This window comes from Caretta caretta, chromosome 7 (assembly GCF_965140235.1).
Source record: "Caretta caretta isolate rCarCar2 chromosome 7, rCarCar1.hap1, whole genome shotgun sequence".
NCBI lineage: Eukaryota > Metazoa > Chordata > Testudines > Cheloniidae > Caretta > Caretta caretta.
Window position 1 is genome coordinate 81,100,725 of NC_134212.1, and position 14,753 is coordinate 81,115,477.

The following is a 14,753-nucleotide window of genomic DNA, read 5'->3' on the forward strand; positions in this document are numbered from 1 at the left end:
AGTTAGACTGGTTGCTAGTGAGTCAAAAGCGATCACACAGCTGCAGAGAACTGGATGGATCATTTTCCTATGCATTTGCAAACATCTTGCATCTGGGGTTTTTTAAAAGATGTAGAACTTTGTCATTGTTTTGGGGTGTTATCTGACACTCCCCTCCCCACAAAAACAAAAACACTTTCAGCCTTAATATTTTACTCATCAAAGTTTTTTTGGGGGGAGGGGGTGTGTTTTTTTGCTTCTATGCTGGGGAATATATCTACACACACACACACACCATACGCAAAACTGATTTTATCTGAGAAAAGAAGGTAGAGACAAGGAGACATGGGAAGGGGAAGAAATAAGGATGCCTGGCCACCTTTAATTCATAATGAAATACTTTCATGTGTTTTATTTTTATTTTGTGGTTATTAGGATTATGTTGTGATGGGAATTGTATTTTTAAAAGTGTTGCTTCAAGATCTGGGGCCCACCAGCACATAAACTACTTTTCTTTAAGCAATGTTCCTAATCACCACAGAAAGCCTGTAGGCCTAAAAGCTTTTTTGATAGCTTGTCAAATATGATGCAAATTAAGGTGGTTTGAAGAGTTTCAGAGTAAACATATTGTTCTGACTGCAAGTCAGCAGAACATCACTGACTTGGACTGTTCTGTATTCTTTTCATTAGAGTAATGGAATAAAATTCCCACAATATCCAATACAGCAATTATGACCAGCATGTGTCACTAACCTATGTTTCTAATTATAGTATTAAAAGCCCTATACAACTTTGTGACTGATGAGCCTTTAATCTGAAGACTTATTATATCAAAGCAGACTGCAGACCGGAAGTGGATGCATGGATGATTGTTTTTACAACTGCAAATTCTGTTTTGGAGACTTATTCAGAAAAATTTCCGAAAATAGTTTCCTACTAAAATGACTGAGTGTAGATTTGTATGCAGCATTGTTGTAGCTGTGTCAGTCCTGGGATATTGGGGAGACATAGAGGATGAGGTAATATATTTTATTTTTACTACTGAAGTTGGTCCAATAAAAGATATTACCTCACCCACTTTGAGTCCAGAGTTCTTCTTTTACATCAACGTTTAGATTTAGGAAATGTTGACTCTGGGTTAATGTGTCAGCTTTATGTTTATGATGCTAGACTTAAAAAACAGTTGCAGTCTCCATTAAAAATACCTCTTTTGGGTTTCTAGCATTAGTCCTATCTGATACGATATTATAGACTTCAGAGATATTGTTCCCAAAAGCCTAGGTTTGCAATTAAAAAAAAAAAAAAAACCGCCGATTTTGATCCCAACGTATATGACTACACCAACAATGGGGTATTGAAACTGAACTGTGGTGCCTGTGACTGACTAATCCTGTCCAACCTACGAATCAGGCACACAAGTGAACAGGCTGATGAGATGAACAGGCTCCTACAATAAAAAGGCATAAATTACGTTAAACTAACATGCATTAAGGATATAGGGCCAAAATCTCTCCTGTAAAAATATAGGTTTCAGAGTAGCAGCCGTGTTAGTCTGTATTCGCAAAAAGAAAAGGAGTACTTGTGGCACCTTAGAGACTAACAAATTTATTTGAGCATAAGCTTTCATGAGCTACAGCTCACTTCATTGGATGCATTCAGTGGAAAATACAGTGGGGAGATTTATAAAGACAGAGAACATGAAACAATGGGTGTTACCATACACACTGTAACGAGAGTGATCACTTAAGGTGAGCTATTACCAGCAGGAGACGTGGGGGGGGACCTTTTGTAGTGATAATCAAGGTGGGCCATTTCCAGCAGTTAACAAGAACCTCTGAGGAACAGTGGAAGGTGGAGGGGGCGAAATAAACATGGGGAAATAGTTTTACTTTGTGTAATGACCCATCCACTCCCAGTCTCTATTCAAGCCTAAGTTAATTGTATCCAGTTTGCAAATTAATTCCAATTCAGCAGTCTCTCCTTGGAGTCTGTTTTTGAAGTTTTTTTTTGTTGGAGAATTGCCACTTTTAGGTCTGTAATCGAGTGACCAAAGAGACTGAAGTGTTCTCCAACTGGTTTTTGAATGTTATAATTCTTGACGTCTGATTTGTGTCCATTTATTCTTTTATTGTGTCCAGTTTGACCAATCTATGTGGCAGAGGGGCATTGCTGGCACATGATGGCATATATCACACTGGTAGATGCGCAAGTGAATGAGCCTCTGATAGTGTGTCTGATGTGATTAGGCCCAATGATGGTGTCCCCTGAATAGATAAGTGGACACAGTTGGGAATGGGCTTTGTTGCAAGGATAGGTTCCTGGGTTAGTGGTTCTGTTGCGTGATGTGTGGTTGCTGGTGAGTATTTGCTCGTGAATTACTGGTGGAGGGGATGGAGCTAGTGTTCTGCCCACTCCTCAACCATGCCCATCCTTTCCCCATAGAGATGCTCAGCAGTGCTGAGGCTGCTTCTGCCAACTCCTCTTGGGCTACTACTCATGTGAGTACCCCAAGCAAGAAAGTAGAGGGGCACTTTTACCCTTCTTCTGCCTTGCACAGGCATGTAAGGCAGTTCACATATTAGCTGCATATCTTACAGCCTTTCAGTACTTTATCTATTCCAACTTTGAAAATAACAAGCTCTAATTAAGCCTTGCCACTGTGATCTAGCCAAAAAAAAAAAGTTAATATAATAGTCCATGCTAATATTTCTTGTGAGACAAAAGAATAAGCTTCATAATCTGGAAAATATATTAGGGTTTAGCAATTGTACCCTATTTTTTATTTCACTATATTAAACACAAAAAATCTGCCAGCATAACTTCCAAACACATTGAACATTTTTGCAGTAATGCACGTCCCAAAGACGAACATTACTCCCATTTCATAAGCTTTCTACATGGAGATAGCTATAAGACCAGCTACTGTGTGGAGAATACAAGCTAAGTTTGACTAGTTTTCCAACCAGTTTAATTCGGAACCCTAAAATGAAATAGAAGTAGGTTCAACCTTGAAGAAGGCCCTAGTAGGCGTTGGTTAATGTTAATCAGTATTGTGGTCTTTCAGCTAACATAGAATATTCGTTGATACATCATTAATACTCAGAGGCAAGATGGTTATGTATTCGATACTGCAAAACAAAAAAAGTCAGCCAAGATACAGGATTGAATGCTGATAATGCGTACATCTTCCATGCTTTGAAAAATTATTTGCAGGAGGTTTTTTTTTTCTTTTTAAAGTAAAACTACCTTTTCCTTTTTCTCTGCATGGGTGACAGCATTCTTCTCTTGATCTACCATGTTAGCAAGTATCCTGCCTAAAATTGCTGAAATTCTACTGACTCTGTGACTCTTATTGACTCCACCAATAAGTGAGGTGGGAGTGGCTCACTTGGGAAAGGAAACTAGACTACTATGGTTGTAGAGAGAAAGCCTAGGGAAAAATCAAGCTCGGGGAAGAAGTTTAGGCTGAGGTGTATGTTGTATTGTTTTTGAATTACCAGTAATGTCAAACACCAGGAAAATGCAGAGTTTGGACACTCTGGGTACTCAACCCACTCACAGTAATGCTCCAAGAAACTAGCCAAATACCAAGCTTTGCACCCAGATGACATCCACATTTTTAAGCAATAATTAGGGTTGGAAAAATTCTGCAAAAAGTTTTCCAGAAAACAATAATTTTTTAAAATAAATTCAATACAGCCATTTTCACTCCCCTTTTATTGTTCACTTCCCACAAACTTGAGTGATTAGGTTTTACGGGCACTTCATAATCACATTTATAATTTTTAGTATATAGAATACATATAACCAATAATGCACACCCATCCAGTTTGGAAACAAGTTTTTCCACATGACTTATCTGACTAATCCAAATGAAAATACTGTTCCAATTTTGAATATCGAGCATCAAGTTGTCAGAGTGAACAACTCACAATCCATCAGCAAAGTTTAAAACAAAACACACAAAAAACCTCTCCAATAAAATGAGGAAATCATGCTCTACCTGTAAATATTCTATGATAAGAAAAAACAGTCTAGATTAACTGTATAAATGATGTATTGAAAACTATTTGCTCAGATATGCAATTAGCCAGGGCAGATGTAGCTCTTCTTTAAACAGATTTTAGCTGTTTACTAAAAAAAAATAAAAAAGCAAAAATGCTTAAGGGTCAGACTGTGACCTCCTTATTCGAATTGGTAAGCATTCATCACATGAATGGTTCCACTGAGTCACTGCTCACTAGTGTGTGTAAGGGATATCACCACAATCTGGGCTCGTACATTTAACCAATACATTGCATAATCCAGCAGTTTTTAGGCAAGCCAAACTCCCATTAAACTCACTGGGCATTTCCTCTGCACAATGAGGGCCTGAGTTATAGAACTCATCCAGTTTATTGGTATTAATATTTACGATTCCTTAGAGAATTAATATTACTATTACCGTAATAGAAACAAGAGCTAGTCACAAAACATCTCTCTCCCTCTCCCCAAGAGGAACAAACAAAATAATGTTCATTTATTCAAGATTTTCAGTAGAAAAATTGGCTTTTCATTAAAAAAATCAAAACCACAAAATTGAATTTTTGGTTTTCCAACTGAAAAAATTTTCTTCAATGAAAGCAGACACTTCCTGTGAAAAATTCTGTTTAATAAATAAGTTTTGATGGAACATTTTTGACCAGCTCTAACTGTATCTTTGTTTGATTCTGTGGTATATTATCTCTGAGAAATAAAAGTATAACCTACTGGTCAGCGTACGTTATGCAGCCCTTTCTCTGACTTGTTAGTACTCAAGTCAAGAGGCCTGACTTGAGTACTAACAGCTCAAGCTAGACTCTTTAGCTCAAGATAGACTCACTTTGAGATCTGGAGATTTCTGGTATTGGCCATAAGGTCAGCTACCATAAAAACATTGATATATGCTAAGTAATAAGATGTAAAGTTAATTCCATTTTTGTTAAACTATTCTAACATTTTAATGCTTCCTGTTTTTTAATGTATTAACTATAAACTTATACATTGCACCATTTTTGTTAAAAGAAAATAATTTAAGTGTTATCACCAAGCTTCACTTGTTATATAAGAGATTTAATGAAGCCAGTACTAGAACTGGTTAAAAGATGGTAACAATGTTTTGAGAAACATTTTGAAACTTTCACCAACAAACCCATACTTTGGAAATGTTTGGGGGTTTGAAACTGGTAATATTTTGTTTTTTAATCTCATTTTCTTGCCTTTCTCTTGCTTTTATCTTTTCTCTCTGCCACTCCCCACCCAAACTTTTTCCTTTTTAATTTTGTCACTGAAAAAGAGGTGATGGTGGGGAGGAGAGAAAAAACAAACAGACAGAGATGGGAGAAAAAGCTGATCAAGATTTCCCCCCAAAAAAGCCCCCAAAATTTTCTTCAAACATGTAGTTTTAGAGGAAAAAAGGGCCATTTTCATTTAAATAATTTTTGAACAAAAAAAATTCACCCAACTCTTATCAGTGCTTTTTTTTTTTGGCCTGTCCTGGTCATGACTATACAATATCTGAGTAAAAGAACAAAATTCCGAACCCTTAAAAAAAGATTCCTTTATGTAAACCTCATGGGTTATCATTTGTTTCTGAGCATCGATAATCATTTTCTACAGAGCTAGTTGGGTTCATGTAAACAGAATCCCCACTTGCAACTAAGGCTGGCCAGAGAAGAAAATCAGTTTTGCAAAACATTTAAATGTTTCAAAATTTGTTTTTGTTCTACACTGGAATGAAAATGAGACCTTTCAAAAAAAATTTCCATGGACACTCTCTATAGCCTGATTGTTAGTGCAGTGGCCTGAAGTGTTGGGAGACCAGGGTTAAAGTCCTTGCTCTGCCTGGTTGGGAGCAAGAGGGAGGGGTTTTGTTTTATTTTTATCCCAAATCACTCACTCAGACAGAGCAGAGATTTGAACCGAACTTTCTCACATTCCAGGTAGCGCCATAAGCAGGCAAATCTGGGTCATCTCCTGCCGTGATTTAGGCTCCACAACCTCAGCCTTACACGGAGACTCAGAAAACTCCACTTATTTATGCCTTGCAAGCACATTCTTTCTCCTACTACTGAAGTTGCTTATTCACAGCAATAGGCCCTACCACCATCTAGCCAAACAAGCCAGCCAAACTTTGTGCCCTTAAGAGGCTGCAAACAAGCACTCAGTAGTTCTACCTAATGCATAGTATGTGATAAGAGTCAGACTTGGTGCAAGGGGGAACCACTCAGTGGGGTATCTGGAGGAAAATTTGATTATGGGGTTTTATTAGTCAATTTGCAAAAAAAAGAGTTGTTTAACTAAGGTTTTTGATTTTTTAAAATGTTTCTGTTTTCCATTCCTTATTTCATTAGCTTAAATAAAGTAATCCAGGGTGGACTACCAACCTTGTTTTAATATCCACTTCTGTTTTATTGGCTCTTTAGTTTGTAAACACTGCTCCCATTAGTATTCATTACTCTGGGTTTCCCTATAAAGTTTCCTTGTGGCACTAAAGCCTTACACATGATTTATTCTGTTACTGGACTTATCGTCAGAGCATCCTCACAAGGTTCCAGTAAACCAATATCTCCAACTTAAAGTCTGATGACTACTGGCTGGAAGACCACATCCCTGCCCAGATGCAAATAGATGGAATTCCCATGAGGGAGGCTTGACAGTTAATCTGTATGGGGAATTAAAAAGAGATCAAAAGGACAACAATCCCAGTTTCTGAAATGGAGATGTAATAATGGAAAAATAAAGTAAAATTCTCCCTACAAATAGATTTGTCACTGGTATTCTTTTGTATAAGTGATGTACTTCATTTCACAACCTGCACAGAAAGCCAGTGTTGAGACCACCTTTGACTTTTATCAAGGTTACAGAATAGAGTGAATAGATCAAGGAACAGCATTTTACAAATTCTCTAATCTCTAATATGTATTTAGCCATTTGAGAGTCACTCTTTCCTGCTGTATTCCTGAGTTTTTGTTTTGTTTTTTAATAATGCCAACATCTAACTTTTGGTATATTTTTTCTATTTTTAAACTGGTGAAAATTTTTTGAAAAGATCAAGGTTTTGTGGGATTTGTGGATGACTCATAAAACAACAAGAGTCTTTGACACAGCAACAAACATACGCATTTAAAAATGATCTTTGAAAAATCTGGCTGTATATCTCAGACTCTTCTGGGACCTGATCCAAAGCTAATTAAAATCAATGGAAGTATCTATGTCAATGGAAGGTTTGTATAAAGATTGAGGGTAGAATCTGTTTTTTATACGGTAGCAGATAGTATTATTTATTAAGCATTTTATTTTCCCATGAAGCATCACTCAGTTGGAATCCCCGCCCCTGCAACACACACTTCAAGGAACTATTTCAGTTTCCCAAGATTACTTCTATGGGCATAAAACTCACTCATCTGAGTAAAAACCACAGAGTAGTAGATATCAGAAATCATTATGGCCCACATACTGAATGGCCCATACAAATGACAGAGAGACACTGTACAGAGCAGATATCACACAACTTTCTAACCATCTGGGACTCCAGTATTTGTTCAAGATTATCCCATGAGCATAGCATTAACAAGTCAGTGTATTTTCTCTCATCAGCTTTATAAAATTTTCTGAACATTTACCTTTTAATTTATAAGATGTGCCTATTTCAAACTCTAGTTTCATGTACATCATTTAAAAAATATGCCAATTAAAACACATCTGATTTTCCAGACTTTCTGAGCACCTGCAGGTTCCATTGTTTTAATGCTCAGCACTTCTGAAAAAAATCAAGATATTAACTCAAAAAGGGTCAAGCTAAAGAAAACCTCAAGAAAACACAGCTCCCCAACTGCAACAAAAAATTCAGTCGTCCATAATATGCTCTCAGGCAAAGGCCTGCATAGAAATATACTGGATACCTTGCAAATGCCCTGAAGGTCAATGGGGAAGGAAGTTCTAGAACCGAGGATCCCCAGTGAGAAAGCCCTGGCTCCAGCCCTACATGGTTCAGATCTGGGGACTATCAGCAAGTGTATCTCAGTTAATCTCATCTCTTGGGATGGAATGAAAGAATAGATGCTGTCTCAGAGATAACCAGGACTCAAACCACAAGGTTTATAAATCAAACACACCATTTTGAACAGCACTGGAAACAAATTGTAACCTAGTGCAAAATGCTCCTTTTTGAAAGCACTACTTAGTGCATGGGTGTCACAGTATATGTCCTAGACAACAATAATGACATCAGAAGAGACAATACAGCAAGGTGCTCACAGAAACTAGCTGGAAGCATCTGGACTAGACATTTCCCTTACAATTGTTCTGTCTTTCACCTTATATCTGTATACACTGTTGTAGTAGACATGTCGGTCCCAGGATATTAGAGAGAGAAGAGAAACAAGTTCTGTGTAAGCTTGAAAGCTTGTCTCTCTCACCTACAGAAGTTGGTCCAATAAAAAAATTACCACCTCACCCACCTTATACCTCTATCATATTAGCTACTTATAGCATTGTACACAACTCACCATCCTGGAATGCCCCAATCTGCAATGTGGCATTGCAGCATCTCTGCCTCAGCTTCCCCACCATGCTCTTTGGCCTACTCCAGTCATACATATGGCTTGGCCCTCCAGCCAAGCTGCTTTAGAGAGTTCAACCCATTCTGGGGGTAACAAAATCCTTTAGACAAAGTCCAAGAAAAGCAAAAAACAAAGGAATTTTCAGCCCAGGCTGATTCAGCATCCAACTCCCTTCCCTACAGCCTGACCTCAGCTGCAACAGTGTCTCAATACCCATCAACAGGTACCTGGGCTTTGATCAAACCTACAATCTGAGCCAAACCTACCCTCCTAAAAAGGCATCTGACCAAACAATAGTCTGCAGACAACTCCTGACCCTTAACCAGGCTTCTTGCCCCCTGCCCCCTCAGTTAAGAGCCATCGGTCTGCTCTCCTCCCTAGTCAGGATTTAACTGCTGGGCTTTTATCTTCTGCAGTCCAATACCCAGGGCAGGGTGAGGCTAACTTAGGCCTCCTGGCTCTTAAAGTGGCAGGCTGTCCTGCTACAAGGGTCTTAACCTCATAGATTCCAAGGCCAGACTGAATTAGATCCTCTGACTCTCAGTAGTTCCTCTACTTGCCCCTCCAATGCAAGAATTTTACTCCTCCAGCACAGCCACCAATTTGCATCCATGCACAAGAAGCCCCTTCCAGCTTTAGGTAGGAAAGAAAACCCAGCACATTAGTTGCATGTCACCACCACTGTTTGATTGCTGGCCATCATGGAATTGCACGTAGAGCTGAACCTAGAAGGAAAGCCTCTCACATTTCTTCTCCATATTCCCTCGAATTAACCAGACACTTGAAACAACAGAGCTGATCAAAGTGTCAGAGTCACACAGCCCTGTCTCGGCTGCTTACTCAGCGTCCCATGTTCCAGCTGCAGAACAGTCAAACAAACAATGCAGACAGACTGACCAAACGCTCGCCAAGTCCCACTACCTTCAAACAGAGAGTCCGCAACTATTCTCTTTTGACAATCTCTGTTCACAGCTCTCGAGTCAACCTACCAGTGATTGATCCTCATCATGAAACCCAGCACCATCATCATCAATCCAAGCAGAGGTCCAAAAATGGAGTGGACATGCAGACTGAGCCATCTTCTCCCGCTTAAAATTTTCCTCACAAGGATGAATTCTAAGACCTCATAGGTGACAGGCAATTTGACAAAGCTTACACATTAGCTGCCTAAGCCATAATTGTACAAGGGAGGACTATGGACTCTATTACCATCCACCTAGGACCTTTCAAGAACACTGACTGCACTTAAAATTATATCAGCACACCTTGGATTAAGGCTGCATGAAAAATTCATACTATTCATGACTTTCAGTTACTATATGTTTGTAGAGTACATAGCACAACAGAACACACAGAACAGTATTAATGTTACATAATACAAATGAAAATTCATGTTTTAAATAACATAACATTCACATGAGATAATTTTCCAATCTGCAAAATCAAGTGGAATTCAGTGCAGCATACAGATTAATGTAATTAATCATCACACCTCTCACAATCAGCCAAAACATGCTTCCTCAGTTTTCTTGAGGGAAAAAACAGCTGCATGCAGAAGCTTGTTCCATAAAATGGCATGTGAGAATGGACAAAAATATAGCTCTCGCTATAGTTATTCCTTCTTGGCTGACAGAAATATATTAATGGGTTTAAAGAACTAAAAAGGGAAAATTACAAAAAACTCCCCCAGAGCAGGTTTACTAACCACCACCACCACTTTTTTCTTTTTAGTTTCACAGTAGAGTACAAATTAGAGCCTCAGAAGATTAGTACTATAAAATGTTAACCTCCCTACGCCTAAAATGATGGATGATGCCTCTGAATTCCCATGGTGGAAGCCAGTGGGATTTTTTTTTTCAGCTACTGCAGAATTTTCTGAAGCTGCATGGGTTCTCCTTGAAATCTGCAAGTGCTTGGAACTTTTTAAGCTATCAGTACCCTATAAATTATAATTACTGAACAAGTTCTGTTCCTCAGATTGTTTTAAGAAACGAAGGTGCTACTAAATAATTATATTCTCTTCACTTTACTTAATTGTGTATGACCTTGTAAATGAAGGATTTTTGAAACATGCACCTGAATTTGCTATAGTTTAAGTTTACTAAGTGCACTAGTTTACTCTAAGTTGAGTAACTAGACCGTTTCCTTACCTACCGTACAGTGCAACTATAGTTAAACATCTACTACAACATTTTGTCACCCAAGTGTGACAGACAGTAGTTAAGAATATCTTAATGGCACAGTAATGGAAAAATATAACTTTTTAAATATCATTGAGTTAACAGAGGTAATAATAATGAGTTGTGCAGTGAAAAGTTCATTTCCTCCCACTTAAGGAAACAGACATTTTCCTGCTGTGAATATTCAACTGCTTCCACTATGAAATTCCTTTGCATGAAAATCACTTTGCAAGTAAACACTGTAAAAAAAAAAAAAAAACGGTGCACAGGACATAATTCAGAAAAATAATTCAAAGCAGTTGATTCTGCACAATCAAAGGTGAACCACATCAAAAAGGAGCTTCTGTGACAAAGAGTCTTCATATCCAGAGAAAACTACAGGTATTAAAAAGACTGAATGAAAACAATATGCTGCTTGTGGTACAATGTATATCACAGTTTAGCATCTGAGCTCTTTGCTGACTAAATACACCCCATGGAAGGCAATAGTTGATTATACTGTTGCAAATGGCTGAATATACAAAGGAGCAGACATGGTCACGGTTTCATTGGTTATGCTGTAAAACTGAATGTTACTATATTTTGACAATTATTAAGTAAATGAGTTCAAACTGTAACTTTTTCATTTTAAAAGAGAAAAATCTAAGTCATATACATTTGTGTCTAAATCCAGGGACAGGGACACTAGTTATTAAATGTCTGAGTCTTAGGGTTTCCACATGCACAGCTCTCTTTGATCTCCAGAAGAGAAATGCATGCAAAATGCACCTCGGGGACAACCTTCAAATGTGTTTTGGATTTCTAATGCAAGTGAGACTTTTGTGTATAAAGAAAAATAGTTCTCGTGTAATTTTAAAATAGTATTAATTTTATATAGTACAAATATACCATCCTAATAAGACATTACTTTCTTATCATAGTTAATTACAAACGTAATTGATGTAACACACAGAAATCCCACAACTGCACAATAAGTGAACACTAAACTTAATTGACTTCAGTAGGAATCTTGGATGGAGAAGAAATATAGCCCTAAGTACAGGTGAAGACCTACCAAAGGACAGTTAAACTTCAGACTAAGTAACGGATGGTCTCTAAGGTCTACACTGCAATAAAACACCCACAACTGGCCCATATCAGCTGACTCCGGCTTGCAGGGCTTGGACTGCATGGCTATAAAATTGCAGTGTAGCTATTTGGGCTCAGGCTGGAGCCTGGGCTCTCAGACCCCATGAAGGGGGAAGGATCCCAGCATCCAGGTTCCAGCCCAAGCCCAAATATCTACATTGCAATTTTACAGCCCCACAGCCCATGAGCTCAAGTCAGCTGACAGGGGCCAGGTGCGGGTGTTTTATTGCAGTGGACATATACCCTAAGTGTCTGAACCAACTCCCCCTAAAGTCAATGCAAGGGTTACTACAGCAGTTGCATGAAAGGAAGGAAGGATATTGTTTACCTACTGTTTTTGGCCCCCACCAAAAATGAGACCATCCATTTGTCTGTACAAATTTGTGGGTGGCAAATTCCAAGGCTACCTTTGAAAACTGGAGGCCAAAAGGGCCACAAATTTGATATCTTGAATGAAGGGGTCAAGTAAACTGTATGTGTAGGTGTAAACAAAAAACCGTATTTGAAAATTCTGCAGCTACCTACAAAAAGAATTGGGCATCCAAACAGATTGTGTACGTGCTATTATCTGCTAGAACCTCAGCTTGCTAGTTAGGCAACAAAACCAGCTTGTGTCCCTAGGTGATAAGATCCATGTACAGGGCAGGAAACTCTTGAGGTTCTATTTGCAGTTTTCTCTATATTATTTTCTGATGTGGGGTAGGGGTCACCTAATGCTCCTCCCTTACTGTCAGGGGACCGTGGGTCTTGAAACCTGGTCCACAGGGCACTTCAGAGCTAATAAGCTGCAACCTGCCACCCAGTGACTGCTAACTATCATCAGAATAGGAGCTGAACTCCAGCAGAGGACCCCAGTCCTGAAATCTGATTGGCAGAATACTGGGCATCCTGATTGGTTCACAACTTCTATATAAAACCAGCACAGGAACAGGAAGTTGTTCATGCAAGTGGGTTCTCCCTACTTTGGACTGTTTCCCCTGAGATATCTGCTCCTAGTGCTTGCTGCCAATCTGATAACCTGACAATGCCTGCCTCCTGACCTGAGTTTGCCCTCTGGCCTGTCTCAGACTCTGATCTTCTGGTATCAGACCCAGCCTCCCTCCTGATTCCCGACCACTAAGTCAGACTGCCCATGTCCCAGTCATAATACACACACACATGAAAATATGCATCCTTGGATGGATGTAAAGCCTTCTGTGGACCACATCAGTGAAGGAGAATCCTACTGCTAAAGTAGCTTAGTACAATTTCTATTCAGAACTGTGCATGGTTCCTGGATGTTAGGGGAGATCATAACCAAGCCAAAATATCTCCTTCAGAATAGAAAAGAAAACAGATAGATATAATTCATTTGAACTTTCAAACAGCCTTTGATAAAGTCCCTAACAATAGGCTATTATGGAAACTAAACAGTTATGAGTTGAGATGTTAGTGTATGATCATGGATTGGTTAATTTTCAACATGACAAAAGATTAACAGTTGGTATTCCACATAATGGTACTCTACAAATTCATAAAAGAAAAGTTTCAGATAGGAGACACAAAGGTCTAGCTCAGCCACTGAAGAAAACAGAAATATAATTTCTTAAGTCTTTCACCATGCCACAAGACAAGCTATTGAGGCTAGAGGACATGTTCCCAAATAGTCTTCCATGGCTATCTTTTCCATAGAGAAGACAGGTTCACTTAAGACAGCCAAATATTATATTTATAGTCATCTGCCTGAAATTGAGCCTCCTCATTTTACCCCAAACTAGTGAGTCGCTCCTTTGATTTCAATGTAATCTTCTCTCTGTAACTTGGGACTGATTCTCAGAAGAGCATTTTGTGAAACAGTTTATGAAAAGCTTTTATGTTGTATTTTACCACTTTTGGAAAACTCTGAGTGAATCCAAATATTTAGGTACTGGTGGATGAGCCTTATGTTACTACTTGCAAAACAGCGACCAACCTATTAGCGTGGTTAGAAACTTGTTGGTTTTCTCTGACAGGGAGTCCTGCATATGTTTTCTTCATGTATATTCCATGTATATTCTCTCCTTTGCATTTCACTGTGAGGTTTTGGGTTTCAATGAACCTCAAGTCAAGGAAAAACAATGAAAACTGCTGAGTGTTACTGGATTTCCTGTTGAATTTTGCATGGTTCAAATGTAAACACAGAAATTGGCTCAGGTTACTTTAAAGATTTGTAATCATTCTATGAAACTGGACTGAATTTTGCATTTGGGACAAAACCTGAAGCCAGGTTTCACATGACCTCAAGATGAACATTTTGTATAACTCTATGCCTACTTATTGATGCTGGTTGTATAACCTGAATAGTGATTTAAATCAATTAAAATACCCTTGCAAACAGCTCAAACAAAGATGGTGAAATCTGTCTCAAAAGTCTTCTCCTCACCTGTGGATACCAGTTGTGCATGCAACCACTTCAGTCTCTCTCTGGGACATCCAGTCCATGGTGTTGGATTGTGGAGGGGTGGGGGGAAATAGTACATAAGATGTAAAATATGATAGTTCTAAAAATGGGAAAGAAAACAAGGGTTGAGATTTCAGAACAATCTTGGGGATTTGGACACATTAAAATTAAGGACAATGGAGGATGTGTGTCTAAATCCTATAGACTGCTCTGAAAATCTCAGATTTTGCTTTAGAAATTCTGGCTAAGTGTTGATGTGGGATTTTTATTGATTTATTGGACTGAACAGGAGCTGTGCGGATTGTTTGGGAAGAGTGTTTTATCTCCTAAAGCTAAAAATTGGGTGTTTGCAAAGAAAAGTAGTGAAGGAATAAATAAAAAAGTCAAAGCAATCATGTTTAGCGCTTACATGTTATAACATTTTCCAAATGATGGACCATTTTCACTCTCCTGTGTACAGGTGTG

At 38.5% G+C, this 14,753-nt stretch overlaps 2 protein-coding genes across 11 annotated transcripts in view; one reads left to right on the forward strand and one right to left on the reverse strand.

Annotated features, from left to right (window-relative positions):
• Window positions 1-14,753, reverse strand: part of CTNNA3 (catenin alpha 3) — a 946,302-nt gene that overhangs the window by 574,193 nt on the left and 357,356 nt on the right. The window lies entirely within an intron of this gene.
• The window catches only part of LRRTM3 (leucine rich repeat transmembrane neuronal 3), a 122,920-nt gene that overhangs the window by 23,287 nt on the left and 84,880 nt on the right, over window positions 1-14,753 (forward strand). Inside the window, exon 3 of one of the 2 annotated variants that reach the window (XM_075130842.1) lies at window positions 751-2,412. The exons of the other annotated variant lie outside the window; for it this stretch is intronic. Within the exon in view, the coding sequence (XP_074986943.1) occupies window positions 751-756 (6 nt within the window). The 3' untranslated portion in view covers window positions 757-2,412. Of the gene's footprint in view, window positions 1-750; window positions 2,413-14,753 lie in introns of those variants that run through there. 2 annotated transcript variants of the gene reach the window in all.